The following is a 27,365-nucleotide window of genomic DNA, read 5'->3' on the forward strand; positions in this document are numbered from 1 at the left end:
ACATCACTCGAAGTCCCTAGGGTGACGACGATCTTGAGGAACATTATTCTTCTTGCCCCACACACAAAGAAAGTCTTTCAGTGGATGGCGCTGTACAAATATCTCACATCCAGCAGATTAATGTAGCAGTAACACTTTAGAGATGCATTCGGGACGTACCAGGGTCGTATCTCAGCAATTGTGAATGACTTGTTGGTATACGATTTGAAGCTTTCGCGGCGACTAAAATCAATGTCGGGCCACAACTTTGTGTGCAGTTTGAACTACATTTGAGTTGATATGGACTACTTATCAGAAAAGCGAGTGCAGTACAGTTTATTTTACAAAAGAACTGTGACATGCGAAGATATTATATTTAAATACGGAGTCAGCTGATTGCTTCATGTGACAGTAGTTTAATCTTTGTTACGCTTTATCCACTATGGCAGATGATATTATGCAACGAATCTGTAACTACACCAGCAAAGGTGACATGGGTGATGCAATGAGGACAATGGGGAAGTCTACTGATTCGGAAAACACTATTTGTTCTGGATGAATGAAAAACCCGTCACCCATGCAGGAACCTAATTCGAAACCTATCACAGATTAGGTGCCTTAAATGTCACTGGACTATCAGTTCATAATCATCAGTCCATTCTTATTCAAGCATTTTTAATAGATGACTTTAATAATGATTCTACAAAAGTTGAGAACACAATGAGATTTACAGACAATTAGCACAGTTTCGCAGCATGTCACAACCAGGCCCGGTTTCTTATATGCATTGATGAAAACTAACGCAAAAAGTTTCGAAAACAGGCGTGCGCATCCAGACAGCGGGCATTTTGGAAAACGAGAATTCTTACAAAGACTTAATGGCAAGGAAACCTTCGATCTTGGGTATTATAAATTAATTAAAACTGGAACTTTAGCTGTAGTCTTCATTCCTTTTAGTCTTGTATGAGGTTACAAACGTTTCGTAGGAACGTAATTCCTCCATCTACAGGGTATGTTTTTCCTAAACTTGGTAATATCCTACAAAATGATTGATCGTATTGATCCAAAATAATTGCTGATTTGTATTAAGCTTAAATATGAGAATAAAATTTATTGGCAAAGACGATCAGAACAAAATCGGGCAAAAAGTAAAGAATATATCTGGTTAATTTCTAAATCTTTAATATAATTTTTTCGACAAGTTGTATATATAACGAAATAGAAATAAAAATAACATATGGCTAATTTTAATTTGTCGTAAAAACAAGTAAGTGTAACAAATTACACATTACACAAAGCTTATATCTAATTAAAGGTTAGAACTTTAAATTAAATATATGTCGATAAACTATATATAAACAAAACTAGTAAATGATTATACAGTATACGTGTGTTGTTGATCAGATTTGTAACACTAAATGAACATCACGTCAATGAAGTATGAAAAATAGCGTATAATGCATTCGAAATATATTCAAATTAGATTTTTACATTTCCACTCTTTTATAGAACAGAAAGAACATATTTATAACAAATAACATATCAGTTTTGAACGCACTACTGCACTGGATTTAATTAGATAACGGTAAATTTAAAAAAGGCGCTTTTCATTCCACGCGAGTTTAGACTGGCAGTGGTGGGGGGTTCTACCTAAATGAGACAGATGACCAACTCTTTGCTAGGTACATTTGTACACAAGTTCAATTAAATTTGGCGGAGATCGCCTTCAATTATTACAGATATAATGAATGTCACACGTGCCGATCTCTGTAATATAAACTGTGTCATGTGATACATTGAAACATGATAGGATGGATTAATTTTCCGAGGAGAGGCGCTGCTAATCAATACTGAACAAATGACGCGTAATTTACGTGAAAGATTGCCATGTACATCAGTGGAACTACGAGACAGAAATCCAAGTTGTGAAAGAAAATTTGATGCAATTACAATTATTGGATGAATTATATTTCAGCTTTTAAAGAACATCGTTTGTGAGGAATCTGAGTGTTGTAATTTCTATGCATCAAATTATAGGGCTTTAAATGTGCCAGTTGAAAAATTAACATCCTAAAACTGAGCGTAGTTTACTATCTGCTACGTAGAATGTAAAATTACATTTTTTTTGGAACGTAATGCAACAATTTTTGCCCGAAATATGCTAAAATTGTTACACAATAAATACTGTATATTCCTACGAAATCCAAGACAATGTTCACACTAATATCACAACCTAAATTCCTTTAAAGCAATGTGAAATGTTCCCATTTCCTAAACTAACTTTCATTGATAAAACGGACAATAGTCATAACACGTTCTGAATACCATAAGATGAGTACACATTATTCACGCTAATAGAACAGTACGTTTGTGTGATAACATAGAAGCTGAATAGCATGGGCGTGATTCAACTGCCACAAATGCATCGTATCAGCTGTTCTGTGGTAACGAGACAATTGATTTGCAGTTGACATGGCCCTACTCCTCTCCTCGCAGCCCCTTTACTGACAGTACAGACGTTTGGCTCCACAATCTCCTACACTCAGTAGCTTCACCAGATAAACGTGTTCGAACACTTTGTTTCTAACAGTATGTCGTTCAATTTCCTCACAGACCATTGAATTGAATGCACAAGCTACGTTACAAATCACACAGGAAGTTGGTCTAACGGTAATGTTTTGCATTTGTGTAGGCAAGGCACGATGTTCGTAACTTGGTCGGCCTTACAGGTTGTCGTCGTGTTCCTGTCTCCAAGAGAAAAGTGGAATAAAACAGGTCACCTCCCTCCAAAACATTAACTGCTAACCTTAAATTAGACCACGACCATTTCCTTCCACATACTTTCCAATTCACTATCATCCTCTCATTCAACTCTATTTAGTATGAGATACTGAAATAGCGTCGTTAAATAAACCACAAAATAGAAACCAATCATGTTTATTATGCCGTCTCATTCAACATTATACGATCTCTGCAGTGAAAAGAGTGACGTTAAATAGCTTGCTAATAAATAAATAAATAAATAACACATTACAAATTAAAAATAAACTACCCATCAAAGATAATACGTTTTTACAAGACATAGATTTCATTACGCTTATTTCACATTGAAAAATAAAGCAGGACAGGAAATTTCTAGGTAACTTCAGAATCAGTCAACAGAATGACAAACAAATCAGCGTAAGCACTCAAGGTTAGGTTGCAATAGATTGTTGTGCTAACAGACAGTGAGATGTGATTTTGACGTTCGAGGACGTAAGAAGACTTCATCAAGGAGGCAATATAAAACATGAAATTGAAGTGCTTAACAAACACAAGGGTTTGCTTTCTGATTTGATGAAAGACTACAGAAAGGTTATAGCTAAGGGTATAAGTGATAAACACTTCTGATACTTTCATACGAAATGTGTACATTAAACAGACGGAAGATTTCTAGAAGCTTACCGAACGTCGCATGTGGGAGGGAGTCGAAGTACTTCTTCTTATAGGAACGTCCCAGTCATTTTGACATTTTGTGGTTTTCCTTATTCCCTCTAAAAGGCTAGGATAGTAATTTAAATAAGCCACTGCAGATACCTTTCGCATCCATTCTAAATCCAACATTCACAAACATCCCCTAATTCAACTCTAACGTAGACAGTTGAGAAAAGTTTTTAAAGAGACTAAGAAAGAAATTCATCATTTATAGGCCTTGTATCTACAACACAAAGAACAACGTTAAGTAAAGTAGATTAATTACATGTATTAATCACATTTCTTACATTAAAAATATTGGCTTCTGATTTGATTTTAAAATCTGCTTTACTACTACAGACACATATCTGTAACATACAGGGCGCCTATTATATTACATGATATGCATACAAATTAATATATGTAAAGTTAATTACAGTTCACTTTAGAACTTCATGTTATTATGCTTGCGTCTTGAAGTCTACGAAGGGTTGATTACATAACCACAAGAACTCATGACACTTGTAGACACAAAACAATGATACAGTACCAGAATATACAGTACACTCTGTAACCGAAGCCTTTGCCAGGAAGCAGCCATTACACCCGAGTTATAACATCAGCTACAGTAGTTTATCGAATTTCAAAGCCTATCTTACACTTAGTCATGAAGCAGAGATCTTTGAAATATCCCGCTTTTTTGGAACCCGAATTTTAATTGCCGTGGTCCATGTACTGAATTAGACGAGCACGGATTTTCTTCAAGACCCATTTTAATACTCTCCGCCCACTTACACCATTGTGTATATATATATATATATATATATATATATATATATATAACGCCGTTAACTCACTACTTGTATGCAACAATTACGTAAGATACAACAAAAATTCTAGCTATCGAAAGGTCTGTACAAAGACATAATGCAGTTTTGTTCTCAGTGGTGGAGAGCTAATGGAGATCATCCATAATTCATAATACTGCATACATCTAACGTACACACGTCATGAATTGTTTACAAACTATAGGAAACTTGTTAAATAAACAATTTATTTCAGCTCCTGCTAAACACTGCTTTCAAATAACACGTAATCTTCTGTTGACAATCTACTTGTAATGGTGTGGGGGGGGGGGGCCTTGAAACTCCATCAAGGAATTATGATGATACTGAGCTTGATTCTTGAATTATTTAACACCATTTTCCAACCCCATAAATTACGCAAAATATAACGGTGGGATGATTGTGAATAATCAGCTGAAAAATATGTGAAAAGGAGCCTGTTTCTAAGGTTGTAACATGAAATTTGTCTAGGGCAACTGAGGAACACTAACAAAGTCAAATTACTCGAGAAAAGACTCCGGACCGAGATTAGAACCCGGATCCTTCAGACGAAGAGTGTGCAGCTCTTAACCGCGACGTTAAGGAGGATGATATTAAAATGAATGATACGAAAATAGGTTTTTGTGCTGCACTGAACTGATTCAGGTCCGTGTCGAGCAGTGGGTTTTGTTAATAGGGAAGTTGAACTTTCAGTTCTAATACCACAGAGTTAGTTAATTGATAAGTTTGTTAGTTACACAGTTCATAATCTCATATAAGAGATTCCAAAACTGTTTCAATCTGGAAGCTAAAGCCAAAGTTTTGTTTTAATACAACAAGACTTTTAACTACGATAATCCACATAATGCACTAATGAAACTCTTATAACTCTTTCGCATTTTAAGGAGTCGCGAGAAACATGGGGGCTTGGAGTGAAGTTCCATGTGAAAGTTTTCCTTGTGTTACATCAAACGTTAGATACTCTTGCCTGTTTGCTTCTGACGCTTTACAAAAGAATTAAAAAAATAGTCTGCACCAGTTACAATGATATCCCCTCGAGCAGGTATACGAAGGATGCGAATATGATTACAAATGATTCTGTAGTTTGCATATTGGTTTGTGGCTCAGAACTACACGACTAAAACTACTATTTGATAATTACTACATCTTATACAGGCTACCTATATTTTTTTCAACGTTCGTAAAAGTTTTTAATTCGTTTCGACAATATTGGCATTATCACCGTCTTCAGACGAGTCTCTTTCAGGTGGAATATTATTTTTATTCCAATATTCGTGATGAGTTTTGGGATTGGAACGGGGGCCTTGAACAGCTTGCTTTACTATTCGACAGCTCTGTTTTTTTTTTGCCCCAAAGGCGTATCTACTGGTTTCGTAAGCAGCAGTTCTGTAATTTAAACAGCATTAACCAATTGATCTTTGAAATGGAAAAGCGTTGTGTTTCTATTGCGTTAGGAAATGAATGCGTACGTTTTGGGTTTTAAAGGGTTAAGCAGAAATTACCATAGATGTATCTTTAATTTCATATCAGAAATGTTTTTGTCTTTTTTTAAAAAATATTTTTTCGACAATTTTTTGGCGACGAAAGTGTTATTTGCCTTTCATTAAAAATTGCACACTTATCAGATCATCCGTAACTTTATCTTTGTGTCGTATATAGATGTACGAAACCTGCGCTGTGAGTCAGCCAATCGTCATGATACGTATATATACATACATAAAGTAAACTTTCAATTGAATATAATAGTCTTCCACTAACCGAAAATAAACAATGTATTGTGTATTATTAAAGCGGGTTATAGTTTGACGGACGAGTTGCTAGGAGCTATTTGCAAAGTTTCTTTAAGGAAAGTTGGATCAACAATCAGCGTGTGTAGTTGCCGTTCCCGGGGCCTCCCCATTCTACGAGAAGATTGTTCTTTATTTTACGCAACCCCTTCAGGCGGATGCTGGATTCGTCTTCTAAAATAAATCAAAGGCGCCTTATCTTAAGTCTGGAGAAATAAGTGACCATCAAAGCAACACGAGAATCGAAATGTTTGGAACTGATCTGAGAGCGAATAAGCAAATCCGCCAATAACATTTAATATTCGATTTACCTGTTACATTGCAGTATTTACGAGATTTTATTCATGAATGTATTAAATGACATACATAAACAGTACGAATTCATCTTGAGGATAATAGCGTTAATCAAGGTAATTAATATGAATAAAATGTTCCGGTCGTGTTAGGTCAGGTATACCTAACTGCCTCATTTCCCCATCAGCAGTTGATCACATTTCGTTGCAAGCCACGCTGTGTCTAAATATAAAACTACCTAACAGTAAGAGGACGGATGGCTGAATTGATAAATATCTCTGATAATATATAACAAAGATTTAGTATATCCCACCATTGGACTAAGCCCGAAGCCGGTTTCATCCAGAACTAATTCATTGTGAAGGAGGATTTGACGTTCCATGCTTCAATAATTTCTCCCGATTGCCATATTCTTACGTGACATATCCTATCTGAATCACGATCTTTTCTAACCTGGAGAAAACGATGTCTCGTGTCTTTGAAGTTAACAGCTTGTTAGCTCAGAGGATGTCAACTCTTGGCATTGAATGAATTCGGAGAAGGAAGTGGAAGGATCGATTCTAGCGGTTGCTGAAGAGACTCAACTTGGTCTGCTAGACGGCTGCCGTGCAGACACCATTTGAATGTCGGAGGAAAGGCCGACTTCATACGAGGCAAAGACAGTAGCAGAACGGCTTCTCAGGAGGCATGGGGTGAGGGCTCAGTGGCGGAACGGTGGACCAAAACAGCGACATCATACTGTCTATCGTGAGATCATACAATCATTGTCGATGACTCACCAGAAGAAAAAGGCACCAACAGAACAACTCCTTCGGGGCTGATTCTTTTTTCAGAAGCTGGTGATCGCGCAACTAATAAAGAAATTCCCAAAGTTTTCCGGAATCCCAAGTTTCATCAACGTTTAATAATAGCCCGCCACTGGTTCTGTGAGGGCCAAATAAATTCAGTTCACGTCCTCACTCCCTCCTTGAGACACAATTTAATATTATCCTCCCATCTAAGCGTGGGTCTCCCGAACACGTCAAATTAAATGCCAATAGAACGCGTATCCGTACCATGGTCTCGCGTGTCTAAATCCTTCTGAAGTCAGAATACGTGAAGACAAGACAAACAGCTACTGCATTTGTTTAACGACGTATCACACTCGTAATGGTCTAATAATTTTAACTTCTATTTGAATAAGATGTAAGAGCATGGAGTTATTTTCAAGGTTCTTCACAATAATGTCAGAACGGTACCTTCAACTGAATCACGATTACCTTCTTCAAAATCCCTACGCACTAGCCATTCATAATTATCGTCACATCTGATTAATAGTAGTTAAAACAGCATCGTTAAGTAATTTGAGAATTCTTAATACTATGTTGATCCCGGTAATGAATCTTAGGGATTTGTAAAAAAAAAAAAGAACACACTGGATATTCCAGTGTAGTTGATCGTATTTATACTAATTAACCACGTCCATGATAACAGGCGTTGTGACTAAGGCGTTATCTAGTTTTACCCAGTCCCAAAATTGTTAGTTTTGGCCTATCTTAAAATAGACCATGGCCGCTTCCTTACATATAATTTACATTTAAACATTCGCAATTAGGTATATCATATCAATCGACTCTGTATGACGTGTGCAATTGGACAAGAGGTATTAAATACGCCATGAGTAAACTCCGGTATTTCACAATATCCAATCATGATGGCTTTATTCAGTTTTCTGGGAAATGTAAACGGAGAGAAGACGTTCATAACCCGACCGCATTACAGACTATCCTCAGATTTTTCGTTGTTTTTCTCAGTCTCTACGGTCGATAATATCTTAGTAGTTGCACATAAACCTCGAATGTTTCCAGATTTTAAACTACTCACCATTCAAGATTATACTTCCATTTAATTCGAAGATATAAGAATCTTATTTTTATTTAGTGTTCTGTCTGACGACAGGTCCATATGAACAGGATCCTTCCATCCTTTTCTCGGACTGGGACCTGTTCATATACGTTCTTGGCAGATGATCCAGAAGTGGTTTGCCATTGCCTTCTTCTGTGTGTGAATGGAGTAATTGTTGGGATGCCACGGAGAAACCGGGGAAGCCCCCGGAGGAAAACTCCGTGTCGCCTGGACCACGGCCCTGCCCAACACAAGTTATAAATTCGGGCACCGCCGGGAATCGAACCCGAGACCCCAGGATTATAAGGCCAGCGTTCTAACCGCTAGACAACAGTGGCTGTATATACGAATCTACAGTTGTTTAATATCGTAAAAAATCAACGAAGGAATTCATGAGAAGAACTTCAAAATACTCCTAAATGGTCTATAGGAGAAACGAAAACGCATTAAAAGAACTGAAATCATAAGTTTCATAATGCCATTTTGAAACATAAAAGCAACTGAATTCAACACGTTGACAGAACGCAAAAAAAAGGACAGACTTCTCAAACTATTAAACAATTATAAACTACATAAATTAAGGAACGTCTTGATGTATTAATGACTTCGAACTGTAAGGAAGCATTCTTCTATGCGACGCTGAGCGTCGCGGCAAGTGCGAGAATTACATTACTGCTAACAAGACGTAAAGGAAGAAAGATGATACAGAGAAAATGGATCTTGTTTAGAATCATCTCATGAGAATTTGCTGGCAACAAGTTTCGTTAAGATGAGGCTGCGGTGGTATAAAGATAAAAATAAATTTTCTACGCTTCGTTTCACGCCGCTTGGCTCAGATTCACACCGCTTTACCACGCCACGAAGGTCAAAGCGAATAATCCAGCACTCTATTCCCCACCTCCATCACAGAAAAATAAAACGAATGAAACCCGTCGGGTCATGCATTCTGCGTCATCCCCCAGTTGCAATATAATAACGACAGATGGATCACTGCGTTTTCATACTGCCCATGCTTAAAAAATATTTAGATGAAGAAATTATTTGCGTCTGAGAAAAACGAGCTTCATAATTCGTAGCTTTCACTAAAATTGGGTTGGCTAAATCTATGGGGATGAGATCACTAATGGGGAAATAACAAATACCTACAGAAAAATGCTTTGAATATCTCAAGGGATGAGATCAATTAGGAGACCGAAGAGTAGATGAAATGAAAATGTACTAGTACGTAGGACACGCTCTTTATCAGACAGAAGGTGAGTATGTATCAAATTGAAGATTTCTGTCTTCTGGGTTGTTGCGCTGTGTAGTCTGGTCGATGTTAACCAACGTTTCAGAGGTCATACTGCCTCCATCATCAGGGCGATGAGTATGAAGATTTCTGTCTTCTGGGTTGTTGCGCTGTGTAGTCTGGTAGATGTTTACCAACGTTTCAGAGGTCATACTGCCTCCGTCATCAGGGCGATTCATCACACAGCGCAAGAACCCAGAAGACAGAAATCTTCAATTTGATACATACTTACCGCTGTGAAAACCTCAAAAAAAATACATGTATCAAATTATTTTTCAATTACAGTGAATGTAGCGCCGCGATATTGCGGAAACTTATACCAGCTGTAAAGCCGTCGTTAGATTTCAAAACACATTTCATTATTATCTGCTGTTCAGTAACAAACTCAACACGCATCACAATTTCGTATCAAATCTGACGTACGTCTTAGTGTATTTTATACTCATATCTACGTCTAGGTCTCCCAGTTGGTCCCTTTCTCTGAGTTCCCAACGAAAGGTTAACTATGTTAACGAGACCATTTAGAACTTAGAGAAAGGAAAAATTATCTGATTACCATCACAATGTATACTAGTTAACTAATATGATTGTGGAAATTCTAGCAGGACAGAACGTGTAACGGGCTTGGTGGATCTAAGAAATACATAGAGAATTTTAGTAAGAAAACCCAAAGGAGAAGTACCATTTTGAAACTTTCGGATCTTAAAGAACAGGGAGTGGGCATTTAGTTTGTTGTACCTTTCTCTTTTATCTTTTTTATCTGCCCTTCTTTCTACCTCATTTCATCACATTCTTTCTTACTGTATTTCAAAGTAAAGTTACTCACACTTCTAGAACCCCCAGTTTTTCAAGCACTCCACTTACATACCCGAACGCATAGACCGCGTCTCCATGAACGTGAATGTAATGCGGGTGGCAAGAAGCCTCCCATACTGTGTTTCTCGCAATTCCGTCACTCGACATGGGGCGGGTAACGCCTTTAACAGTTGGGCTCAGGTTTCTGTTCTATCCACAGAAAACACGTCACACCAGAGTAGCTTTTCTGGCAGCCTGACGTTGATACAGAAGCCTGAAATGCCGTCACACATGTCCCCCGCGGAGTCATCTTGCGTCTTGTTTGGATAAAAACAGCAGAGATGGCGAATTTTAGGGATGTCTGCCCGGATTCTGACGATCTAACTACTGTAAAAGCTGAGTCTCTGTGGTTATATTTTTTTCTGTTTGTAAATCGTGTTGCTGAAGGCGGGTCGAGAGAAACTGGTGGCACGCATGCAGTAAGCGACACGCGAGACATTTTGTTAACAACGTCTGGGAAGAATGCGCTGAAGAAGACAGATGAAGTGGCAATGAACTAAAGAAAATTATATAATAAGGAGTATCATAGTTCGTACAAGTTTCCTAGTAATCTTACAATTATTTAATTATAAAGTGTGAGATTTCAGATAATACACGGATGACAAATAAATGCAAGTTTTTACCAACAAATGTCACATCCGAGTAGTTAGCACTCCAGATTCGTATGGGGGAGGATACTGATTGAAATATGGGCTGGAAGACGGGATAGTCGGCATGAGTCTCTTGTGGGTTTCCTAACTTTCTTCAGGAAAATGATAGGACGGTCATCAATTGAAATTAATTAATCATTATTTAATATAACGCAGTTGCTATACAGCCTGAGTCACCTACAGAATCGTTATAAAAACCTCAGATAAATACATATATTTCTTTTTATCAAGGCTCCGAAGAAAAGAAAATATATAAAATCTGAGAATAATATACAAATGAATATTAGAAGAATAGAATGCTAAGGACAGAAAATATTCAAACTGCTTGGAACATGGCGTAATGTTAGGCATCTGTCAGCAAAGAGAAATATTCTGCATCCATAAGACAGGGAATATCTCAATGAGCTGAGTGAATATCAACTTTTCAAGAAGACATCGCATCTTGGCCAATTATCGGGTTATTTAATGATTCTGTTTCAAATATACGGCTCTGAAAGACACGGATTGTTTGGTAGGGAGTTAGGTATTTGTAATAAGGCTTTGGTGGGGTATTTGAAGTTAATAATACGGTTGATATTAAATGTTATGTGTAAGATCTGTATTTACAGGAAAGCGTTCCACTAACCAAAAATTATATTTTATGTAGTCTTGAATTACGGCTCTAAAAAGGACGATGTGGGCAGTTTATGAAATTACATAATAAGAAACTGTGTGACTTGTACATGTTACGAAACGTTGCTAGGATCGTGAAATCAACGAGATTGGACAAGCATGTAAGATAGCGACGAGGGTTATGAGTATAGAATATTCCTAAAGAAAGATCTTGTAAAACGAAAACTTGAAAGATCGAGTAGTAAATCAGAAGATAACAATAAGATGGATGTTTGCGGTTTAATTTCCATTTGCGGGTTTTGATATTAGCGGCTTAAAACTTTAGAATTCAACTGTCAGAGTTTTAGTGTTGAATTATTATCAACCCCTTCAGGCTACATGGAATTGTATCATGAAACTTTTTTCAAGAGCGTGTCATATCTCGGTCACATCACTTCATTTTGTCATTCTGACTGTCAGTAATAACAAGGGAAATAGATATTGAATTAGTCAAAATGTGAACTATGTTCAAGTAATTAATCAACTGTAATTTCTCGGAACATCACAACAGCCTGACACGGCTTTGTAGAGGAAGTCCATTACAGAATCTGCAATTTATTACTTGACTGAAGTCACAATAAGAACATGTATACAGCGGAAGTACGGTAAAGTGGTAAAATTTCGCAGGAGAATTCATGTGGATAAAATACAAATTCCTTACATATGACAATTAGATCAGCAAGTATGGCATCAAACAAACCTTTGATCTAAAGACCTCACGGAACCGATTACTTGGATATAACATCACAATATGCTCAAAGTAAGTCTACTTCCTCTGAATTCTTCAAACCGAAAAGGTATCTGCATTATTCTAGTCTTGTACTCGGTTGGTAATCGGTGAACCTCGCCGGCTTATAGGCTACATTCTTGGAAGCTTATGTATTCCTCATTCTATTCAGGTAAATGCTGGGTAATAACTTGAAACAGTTCATTCTTCCAAGTCCTTACATACTCGTCATTTATGATGGTATTCATATCTCGACGCTATATGTTGAAACGCGGCGATGTATTAATTAAAAATAACCAATCAATCAAACAATCAATACACAAATTAATCGACTATACAGTTCTTGAAGACTTCCTTATTCACAGTTCTCAAGTGCCATTAAAAATATATAAAATATGTAAGCCTTTTTATGTTATGTCACACGAATAATAACCATACAAATTCCAAATATCTTTGGTATTTGTCTCTGTTAATGAAAACATCTTTTCGATTACTTAAAATATGGTTAAGAAATTATGTGTCACTTTCACAACCAAAATCTAAAATATTTAGAGAAGGAAGAAAACCACCAGAAACTCAAAGAAAATGTTCTCACGACTACGAGCATGAAGATGAGTCTTTTGGGATGTTGCGATCCCTGATGATGGAGGCACTAAACACATCCGAAACGTCGGTGCATTTATACCAGACTGCACAGCGGAACATCCCAGAAGACAAGTAAATTCTAAACATCTGTTTTGAACAATAGGTATTTTTGTATGGGTGTAAACCTCTGTCTCTCACCCGTAGGGAATAACAAAGATTGACGGTGCTTCTGAACTGAGTACTGAGGAGAGAGAGAGAGAGAGAGAGAGAGAGAGAGAGAGAGAGAGAGGGAGGGAGGGAGGGTGGGACATGACGGTGGACAGAATTTAATAATACTAAGTTCCATAATTTGTAATTGTCACGAAATATTATTGGGGAGAAAAATTAAGGAGAAAAGCATAGCTCGCATGCGAGAAATGAGGAGTGAATGGAAAATGTTCGTCTTCCACCCGAGAGAAATAGGCGTAGATGGGAGATAATATCGAGGTGGGAGCTCGAGAAACAGGATGTGACAATGTAGACTGGATTCATTTGGATCAGGGTATGAATCAGTGGTGGGATCTTCAAAATATGGTAATGAACCTTCGGAGTCCACAAGAGTCGGCGAATTTCTTGACCAGATTTGCTTCTCAAGGACGACAATTAATCGACGTATCATCACGACGTAATACCTGTCTGTCCATCCGTCTTTCAGCTCCTGAATTCCCTGTCGTAATATCACAAAATTTTGAGTGAGAAATTGTTGGTATTCAGATTTAGCGAAAAATATAAACGCAGACGTTAATGGCTAGTTGGGGGCTTTCCTTTAATCGACGTTGTAACACGTTTTTATGAATTTAAATACCAATTTAAGAAAAACCTATTTCGAATCTCGATCTAGACTATTTAAGCCCGCAGAAGAATTCTGAAGTTCTTTTTCCCCGAGTCTTTAATCACAAATTCTGTGTCATAAAACTGTTAATAATTCACTCTCGCTTCCTTCCAAATCCTCTCTGGTTCATCACGCAATGCATTTTACCGTTCGACGCTTTATAACACATGCAGCTGAAAAAGTCATTAAATGATCTAACAACAAATAATAACCATCTTCTGTGATATTAAATACAGAAAATCGTTCATACCAGTGAATGAATCGGCTTGCTCGCTATACTATAACAAAGAACAGTTTTGTATGTAATCCACCACTGGGAGGCAAGAGGAACCAAATGAACAAAGATATATCGGATTTGAAAGGAGACAAAATGTACCGTGTGTTGTACGAGACAGCAACACGAATGAGACAAAGGAAGAGAGATTGAATCTGAAAGTATCAAATGAAACGGAACGAAGCAGAAGAAAGAAACAGCAGAGGCAGACAACATATAAGGAATTCTGAAACGGAGAGGTTATAAGCAGAATAGACTGCAATAACTCCACGGGAAAGTATGAGGATTGTGAAAAATGTCTACCAAATTCTCTTTGAACAAACATTGAACATGGTTTCCCTAGAGAAAAGTCAGATAAGAAAGACTTTTAATTTGGCCCCGAAGAGAAAACGGGATGTCACGGATGGATAGTTCAAAGTAGCAGACAAAATAACGTCTGACCCGGTGCAGTGCCTTTAAACTCACGGAATGTCTATGTCAGTCCTGCTGTAGAGACTAAGTGGTGATCGCAGTGAATTACATGACGTGGTGGTACGTATATTATAAAACTGTTAGGTACATGAATTAACGTGCTGCAATGACCGGACAGGTAGCTCGGATGAGGGAGGCAGATTGGGTAAACGTCGAAGAAAGCAGGAGCTTGGAAAACCGAAGTCGAACATATTTTAATCCATCTGTAATTCATCAGATGTTACAGAGATGATAGGATGGGTACTTCGGCGACGTGTGTCTATGAATCGCCCTGATGACGGAGGCAGTACGACCTCTGAAACGTTGGTTAACATCGACCAGACTACAGAGCGCAACAACCCAGAAGACAGAAATCTTCATACTCATCGCCCTGATGACGGAGGCAGTACGACCTCTGAAACGTTGGTTAACATCGACCAGACTACACAGCGCAACAACCCAGAAGACAGAAATCTTCAATAAGCAGAAAAGATGACAGAAAGACGAAATAAAGAGAGAGACAAATATAGACGAATAAAGTAAGAAAGAGTAAAGCAAAAAGGGAGAAACAAGGAAGAAGGGAGACAAAGAAAAGAAACAACCAACATTTTATAAAATGGTAAAGTAAAGTAAGTAAGTAAAGTTTGTCCCACTATACGCCATGTAGGCGCTTGGGGGGAGAGGAGGTACAGCTTCTCTCTTCCTTGACCTCGGCACTAGATGGGGGGTGAGTGGTCAGCATACGCCCCGGCCGGCTTTACCCCCGGGAAAGGTTCCCGGTACCCATTGGATAGGAGGCTGGGTGAGCCCCAGAGCCGGTCTGGACGCAGAGGCTAGAGGAAAAATCCTCTGCCCCCGTCGGGGATCGAACCCCGGTCGTCCAGTCCGTAGCTAGTCACTATACTGACTGAGCTATCCCGGCTCATTTTTATAAAATGGTAGTACTATCAAATTTTCCATAGGGCCTTGGAAGTTTATCTTAGACAATTAAAGCAACAGATATAAATAACATATTATGAGTTGAGACGAGATACTTGACGGTTAAAATTATGGTCGAAGACATCGAGAAACAATTTAAATACAACCAGAACAATCTAAATACTGTACACGAAAGCAAACTTGGGCAAATAGTTAGGACAGAATGGTGGTTGACGGAGTAACCGAACAGAATATTCAGTACAAACCAAAAGGGCAGCGAGATCAAAGCAGAGCTTGAAAGAGATGAAATGAGGATGTGAAATCAGAGCAGGCTGGCGTGCCTGTACATTAGGGGAAAAAGAATCAGAACAATGAAATTCAGAACAAAAGGAAAATACACAAACAAAGGAAATACAAAAACATGAAACACTGGAATAAATAAAGGCAAGAAGAAAGGATAAGAGAATCTTAAAAATCGTAATAGAAATACCCACTAGGTGATAAGACAAGTTAGATACTGAAAGAAGAAAGTGACTTCTTCATATATCATCCGACGTAAAAGTGGATCATAAAAGTGCTAAGAACCAGCCATTATATTGCCCGTCCCTGTTCTTCGCAGTTAGCATTAACCTGATGAAGCACTTTTAAGAACACCTCTAGAATGAAGATTAAAAAAACGTGGCGCCCATTACAACCCTCGTTGAGAACAGTCGCTGATCATCTCTTTCTTCTTTGTCAGGAAATGGGCGTTCTTTCCGTTTGTACAAAGAAACTGCTGATACCATGTGACATTTTTTGTTTCTTAATGTAAGGAAAAGCCTGAGCTTACCCAACCGAAATTCTGTCGGTTCATTCTACAGTTTTCAATTTCCGTAGTAATATACTTTATTCTTCTTTGCATATTCGTGTAACATTTGTGGACCTGTTCTACGGATTCAGCCAACGTAAGATCTGCTTCAGGCAGGTAAGCACACTGGAAGTCATACTCTCTGTCATTTCCTCCCTTTATTACAAATGATTCAGTAAAGTTTCTTTTCATGGCTTTAGTTTCATTAATAGAAGTCCTCATACAGCAGTAAAACACTTTCATGAATTAATATCCATATTAATGTTCGTCTATCATACATTTGTTGGTTGCAGAGCTTTTAAGATGAATTCGATTCAGCCAATAATCTGCGAGTTACTCAGCAATTAAGGCAATCAATAAGATATCAGTCGCGAGTCAGTTACGTATCAAATAATAACTCAGCTTGTCAGTCACTCAATTATTCATCAGTCATTGAATTTATGAGTAAGTCAGGCAGTCAAAATAATCATTTACTCAGTCACCATTCCGCCACACACCAGTCACTTTGTCTATCAGTCAGTCAGTCAGTCAGTAAGGCTACTTGTTGATAATGATTACAAGTGCGATAAACAAGTCCGATGACTAGGGTGATTATAATAATCAAGATCATAGACTGGAGCACACAGTGGATACACTTTAAATGCTGTCGCCATTATGTAATGAGAGTAAAAAAAAATATTCTACAGCAAACCTAATGTTTAAAGTTAAATCGAAATCGAGGCTTGCACAGGTCAGCGCCTTAAACCCAGACCACCAGCAAGACATCTGTTTAGAAGTTTGTCCAGCATCTGCGTTGCTATATTTGTGGTTCATGAAATCTGCAAAGTCTGGAATTCGGTTGAAAAGTGTTAGGGCATCATATGTGAACATTCAAGTCACGCAAGAAGCATTATCTGTGAACTGCAACTGACATACGGACCACCACACACCTATTTCCCAGTCACACGCACGACGCTTAAGTGCAAAGTTGCTACGATAGTCAATTTAGAGCCTGCGTATGAAGGCACTGATTACTAACATGACTTCAAAGTTTGGAGAAAGATGCTTTTCTATCTAGACACCAATGACTGCTTTACATTTCTTTATGTGGTCTTGTGTAGATGTCAAACTGAATGTTATTCTACGCCAGGAAGTATAAATGGGCACCCGCGGGAAATTTAGTTCTTCCGGAAGAGTCTGTGGATAGCTGTGAGAATACTTAATTATTCATATTAGCCTAAGAGAAATTTCCAAGATAATTACTTATTCTCCTTTTGGTACATTTTTGAGACTGTGTAATAACAATGTTTTGAAAAAAATGTCTTAATGTGAGAAAACAATAAGCAAACTTATTTTTAATCTAAATAAGACTATGTAAGACTTGAGGTTCTCACAGCGGTGAGTATGAAGATATCCGTCTTCTGGGTGTAGTCTGGTCGATGTTAACCAACGTTTCAGAGGTCATACTGCCTCCGTCATCAGGGCGATGAATATTCATCTAAATAAGACTATTCGAATTTAATTATTAATGAAATAACAAAACGTGTCCGCTATAAACTATTAGTTCATCCACCTTTCCATCGTAATCCAACGCTATATAATTTCTGCAGTAGAAGCAGTATTGTTAAATAACTTAAGAATCAAGCATCTTCAATATGGGTTTTCGTGACCGGTCATATTAGCCAGTCTCGCGGAATTTCAGTGACGACACAGCAGCCGTTCTAACTCTTTCTGGCACATGAACATATTTAAATATCTAGTAATTCACTGTAATACACAACGAAGACACAAATCAAAACATAACAGAAATTTAGTTTATTAATGACACCATTAAATAGAAAACTGGTAAGAAAAGTATGAATAAGTTATTAAAACTTTATAAAGCCATGTCAGAAGAAAGTTTACATTACGAAAATAAAACTTGAATAATGAACACATTACAATGGAACATAAAAAGTCTAAATCGTTAGACAAGATGATGTCCTATCCACACGACACATAACAGACAGCAATCAAAATTTTTAAATAACCTAAGCATTTTATTTAAAGTTGTCGCTAACAGGGGATTTTTTTATTTTAAATTCATAACGAGGAAGTTACAATAAAATAGACAGGACTGAAGAAATGAACATAAAATCGATCTCTCGAGAATGAACTTATCGAAGACATCATTTAAAGGCATAACAGACGTCTGTCATCCTTACAAATACTACTGCTGCTCTGTTATAACCACAGGGCAGATGATTTATGAGTAGATTCTCAGTAGATCCATGGACGCTACATCAACAATGAAATCGATGAATATACCATCCTTAAGTAGCCGTCGAAACAAAGAACGTCACATGAAAATTGCGCCAGATGCGAAACGGAAACGGAAGTTTGCAACGTTTAATATTTTGTACCGCTGATAACACGTGCCCTATAAATTGCTTAGTGAATTCGTAAATTAAACCACAGATATCAGGAGAAGGACGACGTCTCAAACGCTACAGAAGTTAAAGAGACGGACACAGACGATACAACGCAACCGGACAGATGCGTCATTTTCACCATGTTTAGAAGAGACCGCATTATGGTCAGGTAATGTCTGTTCGTCCAACAGTATATTCTATCTCAGAAATTGATCTTTAGATGTTGACTACCTTTTTATCCGGGGGAATGTGCTGAAACGTATCGGAGTAATATAGAATCTAGCTCAAATTGAATTTTAACATTTTCTCAAACAATTAATAGATATTATGAAATAAAATTTAATTGAGAATATAGCTGCTTTTATAACATTTTATATTATGTATTTCTAAAGAAATACAAGAAATAATATGCCTCTATCGAGAGTCAAATATGTGCTGTTTATTAATTTTATCGATAAATTTAATTTATAACTCTGTGCTCAATGGAACACGTCTATTTGAACGTAACTTATTACCAATCTTGTTGAATAATTTATTCGTCTTCACCAAATATTGATATTCTACAGCAGCTGTTTTAATAGCAACGCAGAGGAGTCAGAAGCCAGCAGCATTGATCGCATTCCGTCGTGACCTGCTCTGGGAGATTTTTATTGTAACATTCCTGCGAGCAGACAGCAACCGACCGCGCTCGCTCTCAGGGAAGCTACCAGTTTCGTAATGGCCAGCTGTCTTCCAGGCAGGGGAACTCATGAGGCTGATATTAGGCCACGGGTGGGGGTACTAGTGATCGATATGCAAAGTAGGCAAAATTGGTTGCGACCTAATTTAAGTTACGCAGTCAAATTTACAGAAACGAACGACCGAAGACTTGCTTTGTATTCGAAATATAAAACGCATCCTATGGACTTGTTCTCTAAGTGTTTTACAGGGATATATTGATGATATACATAGCATCTGAGCCGTGAAACGTATATGAAACAACTGGGATAAATTAAACTGATTGACAAACCCTTGTCGCCAGTCCGCGACAACTTGTTCAATATATTCCCAGCCCTGTTGAGTTACAAAACTGAGATTATTTTTCTATCGGGCTTAAATTCTATACCATGAAATGAGTTTCTTTTATGTTCGCACGGGAGATAATTGTCTCGGAAAAATTGTTCTCAGAAAAAGATATTAGCGGAAAAATGAACAACTAAAATATAAGCATAGAGAAAAGGCGTGTTTGAAACAAGGAAAGCAACATGTAATTTTATAAAAAGACTGAAATAAAAGTTCATATTAATCTGCGTGCATCCTTTCCAAAGAAATCAATCCGTCTGCGATAAGTGCCCGAAGGAACAAGACTGATAAAAATGCACAGTTCATAGTTGAAAATGATGAATGAAAACTAAAGTTAGTTTATATTATATATATTACAGTATTAACACATTACTTGGTGTCAATTCTGACATACAAATTAACGTAACATTAAACAAGGAGATTAGACAATAAAACATGTGTTAAAGTCAAAGGTATACCAGTTAGGGTTGCGTGGAAAAGATCGTCATTATTTGGTAAGGCTTCTCGAACGAGTTTTCTTCAGTCAGGTGAAGTGTATCCCAATCATGTTAGCATACTTCAATAAAAACGTTTTATTTTCTGTATAATTTAGTGCAAGAAATAAATATAATACATATATCTGCATATCTCAATTGGAATTTAAATTAGCATGTCTTATCGTATTAATCTGACTGTATCCATTAGCCCGGAAGAAAAAAATAAGTTAACAATCGAGTTAACTAAAGCGACAATTCCAATTTCAGTCTTTGAAAGCAAAGTCCATTTCAATTACTCTCGCTAGAAATCCATTGGAATCTGATTCTATGCAACGTTCCCTTTCAGTGTGTCGCCGTCTGAAGCCCAAGTTTCTCTTCAGTCCGGAAGCAAACAGTAGTAGAGACGCAGAGACAGGATTTGGCCATCGGTGAAGGGGGACTGTAAGTAGGGGTTAATATAAGAAAAGAACTTACCGGGCCGAGAGGGAGAGAGAGAGAGAGAGCAAAGAAACTTTCAACCAAGAATTTAATTGAGAGAATGCAGGAGTTTTGGAAAAGATTGGGTGGCGGAATTGAAGTGATGAGAAACGAGTTGGGAATGAGATACAGAAATACTCCGAGTATAAGAACCTTCAGTTTCTATCTTCTTCAAAACCGTAAATCCGCTTCGAATCGCTTGGCCATGTTCTTCATCTTAAGGCATGTCCACAGAGTTCCTATTTCTGTCACACAAACTGTAATAACTTAAATAAACGCTTGGTTCTTAGTCTCATCCTAAAAATACACAAGTTCGTCATGGTAGAACTCACAAAGACTACTTTCCTCTTTTTTAAACGCCCGCTTCATCTCTCCAAATACAATATTTATAAAAAGTAATACAATAGTTTCGGAGATGAAACATATGAACGGACAATTACGAAATTTCCTTATACACGTTCACTTCGTACATTTTGTGCGAAGAACAAAGAAATTATTAAGTCCAAGACACAGGCCCTTCCTTCACCAGTTGATAATCAATCGATGAAGAACTTGAAAGTTTATTGCCGTGTTCGTAACACCCTGTCGATGGCACCTACACCGAGCAAGCTCAGTCTAGTTCACATCCCCACGGACTGTTTACGATACATGATCTGAACTTCCCATCGACAACTAGTCTCCAAAGTGGTCTCTTTTCAGATTTTCCACGTCCTGCCATCTGTACCACTTTTCATTTAATTATCGAAAAATTCCAGGTTTAGAGCATAAATTAAGTTCGGTCCTCCTCCAGTCTTGTGTTACTTCCACATGATCTCCTCTGAACTTGTTCTCAATTTAACTTCAATTTTTATTCATGCACGAATTTAGAAATCTACAAGAGCAGGAGGCGAGATTAGTTTCTACTTCGTGTATTTCTCCTCAGTCCAAAGACTGATAATACTTACAGAAGCATAACCTCCAACTCCTAGAAGAATGTATTATCTTATTCTGAGAAACATACGGATGTTCGAATCACAGACGTGCATTCATTCCTCGGATCGAATACAACACAAAAAGTCAAAAAGCAAAGAAGACAGACTGTACATTTCCGTGGTTACAGTACGAGCTGAATATTTGTTTCCCAATATGAGGTATCATTTGCAGAAACCTCGGTCCGGATACAAGAAACACAGCGAAGGAAAAGGAAACAGAAGAAACAAGAATAAAGAGAGTGTGCGGGCCTATAAAATATTTTATATGCACAGTTGATAAAGGGAGGAGTTCCTGGCTACAGACAGCAGAACATACATAAAACAGGTGGAAACAACATTGCAACCACGATATATGTTACTTTGAGTTCCAGTAACGGAAGTAAATGTCTTTGTTGTAAAAGTTCAAAAGTTTCTTTGCTAAGACAAACTGAAAATATCCTGTACTACATTTACTTTTCTTTCATGTCCAGGAATCTTCGACAACATAGATAAACGTTCTATTCACCTAGACGCTATATGGTCTCAACTACTGACATGTCGCGAAATGAACTAAATAAATAAATAAATTCATGGAACTGCTCTGTGACTAAGTCTTGTTAAAATGTACTTTACAGAAGATGTATACCTTTGAGCACAATCTTGAAGCTGCACAGTTTTCATATACCGCTCATAAAGACAATGGTTACTCTCCGAGAGCACTTTCAGTCAAGAAATGCATGACATATGCTCGCCTAGACTCGTTTCTCGATCTGAATTTTTCCGAAATGCAGACATGAACTTTAATCGATGATCGGTTGCAATAGCCAGGACTAAAAACCAGGCACATCATTAGAAGACATCATAATTAGCATATTTAGCGGGCTTATGTCCGTAATGAATACGTAATTAATTACTCAGGCAAAAATTCGTTATTCAGATGATTTAATTGAATCGTAACGTAAAATTTAAAGAGGTCTAATCTCTTTAATTGACTTCTGTGTTTTTGATTTCAAGCAGACGAACTACGAACCTCGCCACAAGCCCTCAATGCTTCGTCCCGCGTTCTGTCTAAATATTTAAACGTCAAGGCCCCTCATTACTCAGTTAGAAAGCAAGAAGTTTCAAGCTTATATGGTGGACTGTAAACTGTTAAACTGGTAGGCCTACAATCTTAGATCTTTGGTGTAGGATGCCTGAACGAAATGGGCCTACAAATGACTATCTATGTTTAAAAACTTGATAAATTAGAAAAAGCTTGCTACCATTCAGTTTACAGTCTTCTGTCCCGCAGTCTGAAAAGTCAGAAAATAAAGAACAAAAACTATAATTTTACCTGTAAGATTTGAGGTTTTCACAACGGTGAGTATGAAGATTTCTGTCTTCTGGGTTGTAGCGCTGTGTAGTCTGGTCGATGTTAACCAACGTTTCAGAGGTCATACTGCCTCCGTCATCAGGGCGATGGATGACCTCTGAAACATCGACCAGACTACACAGCGCTACAACCCAGAGGACAGAAATCTTTATAATTTTACCTGTTATACTCCCTGGAACCGAATCCAAGTTTCCCAGGTTCTACGTAATCACACCTTACTAAGTTAACCGAGCTAATTACAATATGTAAATGAAATGAAATTTGTAAATATGAATCCCGATGTTCTTTCAATCAGTTCCCACTGATTAGACGCTAATATTTATCTTACTCATTCGCAGCTACACACACATGCAAAAACTTCATATTTCAGTCAAAATACTTATTTTGTCTGTGTGTGCTATTTCGAAATGTTATGTGCATTTTCAATGCCCTTTCAACTGGGGCACGCAGCGTGATCGGAACTAAATATTGAAACATGTTACACGATGTTTTGATATCGGAGTCAAATCCGTTTGTGAATCGCCAATCACCAAAGGGAATACAGAACTGCGTTCGTGTGCCATCATGCATAAAAGAGGCAAGCTTCTATGGCGAAACGGCTAAACTCTTTAGATCCGTACTTGGGGCAGATCAGCGTAGGATCCACACGGGTTACCTGCTGTAGTGACTGAGGTGTCCATGCTCTTCCTCAGGCTCTCCGTGCGTGTGCACTATACGCTCTCACGGATTAATTTAAATATTATCGCCGTATTTGCCAGGAGGGATTGAAGAAGACGAGAAACTTGGGTGCCCTGTTTCATTTTAATTTGATCACGTACTGCAAAGCAAATCACGAAGGAAATTAGTTCTAGATCTATGGTTACATCATGTTGTGTATCTCAGAATTCCTGTTGGTATTGGATATTCAAATATTCACGCGCGTTAGTCATACGTTTCCACTCACTTTTATGGAATGCTCGTTGTGTGCCTGATACCTGATTTGCTTTTATAACTAAGCCGATGACAGACAGCTACATGCTGTATGAAAGACAAACAGAAACGCGCTTAAATCTAAATATTTAATTCATTTCAATTCCTCTTTTAACTAAAATTGGAGATATTCTGCTGTCACGATCGAATACGAAGCATAGTCTTATATTTTAAAGACCAGATAGGCGTATTGCACGAAATTCACAGTTAGTAATGTTAACGCTTCTCAAAACCGTCCAATATAATAACTAAAATCCGTCGTATGCACTCCGTTGATCCCAAACAACGGGTCTTAGAAAAAATGGGAAACACAAAGCTAATCCTCTCGAAGGCAACAAAGTTTTTTTTTCTTCCAATTTCAGAAATTATATATAACTGTGCCCACGAAACGTATACAATGGAGCGTTTCTTAAAAATGGTGCTTTGTAGAAAAATGTCCTCTAGGAGAAACCCCGACTAAATTATAGATTTCTCTATTTTGAAACTTAGGCACAGAGGTGTTCTGAAACTTATACAGTTTCGTATTTCTCCCAAAAGGCGGGTCATAGAAAAACTGTAAACAAAGAAAATGTTTCTTTTGGACACATAGGACCATCAAAATGGTAGGGTTTTTTTTTTCAGAATTAAGGATGACTTTTCAAACGGGACCGTACACTAAATAACTTAGCTAATACAGAGATACCTTAAGAGAAAAAGATTGTTTTGATTCACTCACCGTTCCGAACGGCGAGAGGCCGCCGATGTTTGGAAGGTGACCCGGCTCGTCCGCTATTGAGCAGTCTGCCCTAACAGAGAGCAACAATCAGCTAACCAGTAACAATACGTGCATCAGGATTGCCAACTTCGGTGAATACACACACAGCGTATAAACAGGTAGAAACCAAGTGTCATTGCAATACCGAGATTTACTGAAAAGTGATCAAAATACGTTCAGCCATGGGGCACAAACGAAACTCTATTCATGACAGAAGACAGACATCTTGAGAAGGACGTGTTTGTGGCGTTCTAATGACAAGGAGAGCGTAGTACTGATCTTCTGTTAACAATAACCAAGTGGGGTGATACAGAGAGCGTTCCCCTCGTTACAATAATTCGTCAATGGGCGTGAAACTGACGCTAATACCAGGCGAGTAGGAGACTCACCAAGGTGTGTTGCAGGTGTGCGTCAGGGTGAGATAGCGCGCCCCCAGTTGGTACAGCATTCGCAAGACCCCGAGGCTCGTGCCTATGGCATGACCCCCTTCCACTCCGATGAGGCTGGCCAATAGACCGGACTCGTGTGCTCTCTCGATGCCTGGCGAGGAGAAACACAGCGTCAGGGTCTTTATTTCACGACAGGAGCTGGTGATCGGTTAATGTGAACCCAGTATCGAATAATCGGTGTCCCATAAAGAGAAGTTTCATTATCAGCTGAGTGACTAAATGCACTGTGAAATAAATATATTTCTAGGTCGAGACCTTGCGATATATTTAATAAATATGTAATTTTTCCTACAGACCTGCTCACAAACAGAATTGGCACAAAACTTAAGTCGTCACCGTAGAACTTACGGAAATTGTAGATCATGGCAATTTTTTTCGGAGACCATATTACAAGGTCTTTTAGCCCTGTTTCAAGGCGATATTGTCTGCATCTCTTCCGAAGCACGAAAACGTTCAAAATGTTTTATAAATTTAATTCAAATTCACATGACCATTGATTTTTAATAACAATTTGCAACAAATAAAACCGAATTAAATATTCTCGGCAATGCTGTTATCTAGCCTTACGATCCCAAAGCATTACAAATGTAAGCTATAAATTCACAACACTGTATCCTATTCTTAACTTATGTAACAAATTATGTTACGTTACAGATTGTGTGCTGAATGGCCTGTTTAACCAAGGCAAATGCTCTTACAGATATTAGTCCTCTACTTTGGCCAGATATTACAAATCATCGTAATCCAATCAACTGTTTGTACAACACGCACTGTTATAAAAATGGTTGCAGGAGTACAAAGCCATAACAAAATCCACAAAGGCAATAAAGCTATTAGCATTACATGACACGTTATTTGTTATCGGAATAAATGTTCGGTTCATATTGTCTCCTATCCATAAATAATTATAATTTCGCGTCATAAACGCGCAACTAACAATGTTTATTTTTCGTTTTATAAAACGTTGGTTATAATTATTCAAAAGATTAGACTTGTATTTTTAAATTGCTATTGTTTGTCGTTCAGTACCAAATAATGCTGTTGTAGCACAAACTTTTAACACGTACTGAGCGGAAATATTACGGAAATATACCAATTTATGCACGCCAATTTTGATAAAAAGTCGTAGAACAATTTAGTAGAGAGCGAGAGAGAGAGAAATGGAGACAATGTAGGACAGAAGGGACTGAAGCAAGGATGCTAGTCAAAGGATATATATAAGGGAAGAAAATAAAGGAAAAAGAGATAAGCCAAGACTGAGAGAAAGAATAGATAAAAAGAAAGGGAAAGAGAAAAACAAAGAACTAACCAACCGAGTAAGTATTTCTGTGGAGCAAAGTCCTTCTTGAGGAGTTACTAAATTATACACTAAGCTAGTCAAAAATATCAATGTCTTTGATGGATAAAGAATGATAAAAGAACAAAGAAATAAAGAAAATAGGAGAAGGAAGGAAGAAACAGTAGTACAGAATAGAATAGAAGAGAAGAAGAAGATGAAATAGACGAAGAGAACATGCCACTTGAAAAAGAAATAAATACGTGTTTATGCACGCAGTTTTTAAAAAGATCACGTATTGAGGCGGTTGTGCATGTCAGTCGTTCGGTTCGACAGCCTTTGTCATACCACAAGTGCGTCTTCAAATGCTCTGTACTGTTTCTGATTTTGTTTGAAATTGGTGAACACGTTACATGTAATTTTATCGAGGTGCAAATTGAACTTGATTGAATTTATAGAAAAGGTTCTTCTTTTAACACTTGGTGTAAAACTAAAAACTTTATTAACGAAACGTACGTATAACGCAATGATAATTCTTGTTTTGAGAGTGTGGCATTATGGTTAAATCAACTGAATGGTACCGAGTGGACGAATTGGCAAGGCTACATAGAGCGTCTCTTCCTTTGGCTTTGGAGACCGCAGGAGACGTAGACGGCAACCACCGTCCAGCACATTGAACACGTCACTGCTCTCCGCAATCAAATTAAGTTTGTCGGTCGCCAGCTTTCATCACAGCATTCAGACACACACACGCAAGCACACATACAAACTTGCTTTCACTAGTGAGTTTCAAAATCTCAGACGTGTTCTGCAAACACAAATACATCCAACT

The 27,365-nt window shown here is 37.8% G+C and overlaps 1 protein-coding gene across 5 annotated transcripts in view; it reads right to left on the reverse strand.

The window, feature by feature from the left end:
• LOC110840498 (dipeptidase 1) overlaps positions 1 to 27,365 on the reverse strand; it is a 254,454-nt gene that overhangs the window by 12,307 nt on the left and 214,782 nt on the right. For 4 of the 5 annotated variants that reach the window (XM_087353974.1, XM_087353975.1, XM_087353976.1 and 1 more), the window contains 2 exons: positions 25,198 to 25,348; positions 24,770 to 24,839 (listed from right to left, as the gene is read on the reverse strand). In XM_087353974.1, the coding sequence (XP_087210100.1) occupies positions 24,770 to 24,839; positions 25,198 to 25,348 (221 nt within the window). The remainder of the gene's footprint in view (positions 1 to 24,769; positions 24,840 to 25,197; positions 25,349 to 27,365) is intronic. The other variant, XM_087353977.1, reaches the window with a different exon arrangement.

This window comes from Zootermopsis nevadensis, unplaced genomic scaffold (genome assembly GCF_977971745.1).
Source record: "Zootermopsis nevadensis isolate Lab colony 2312 unplaced genomic scaffold, Znev_1.0 Znev_ptg000022l, whole genome shotgun sequence".
Taxonomy (NCBI): domain Eukaryota; kingdom Metazoa; phylum Arthropoda; class Insecta; order Blattodea; family Termopsidae; genus Zootermopsis; species Zootermopsis nevadensis.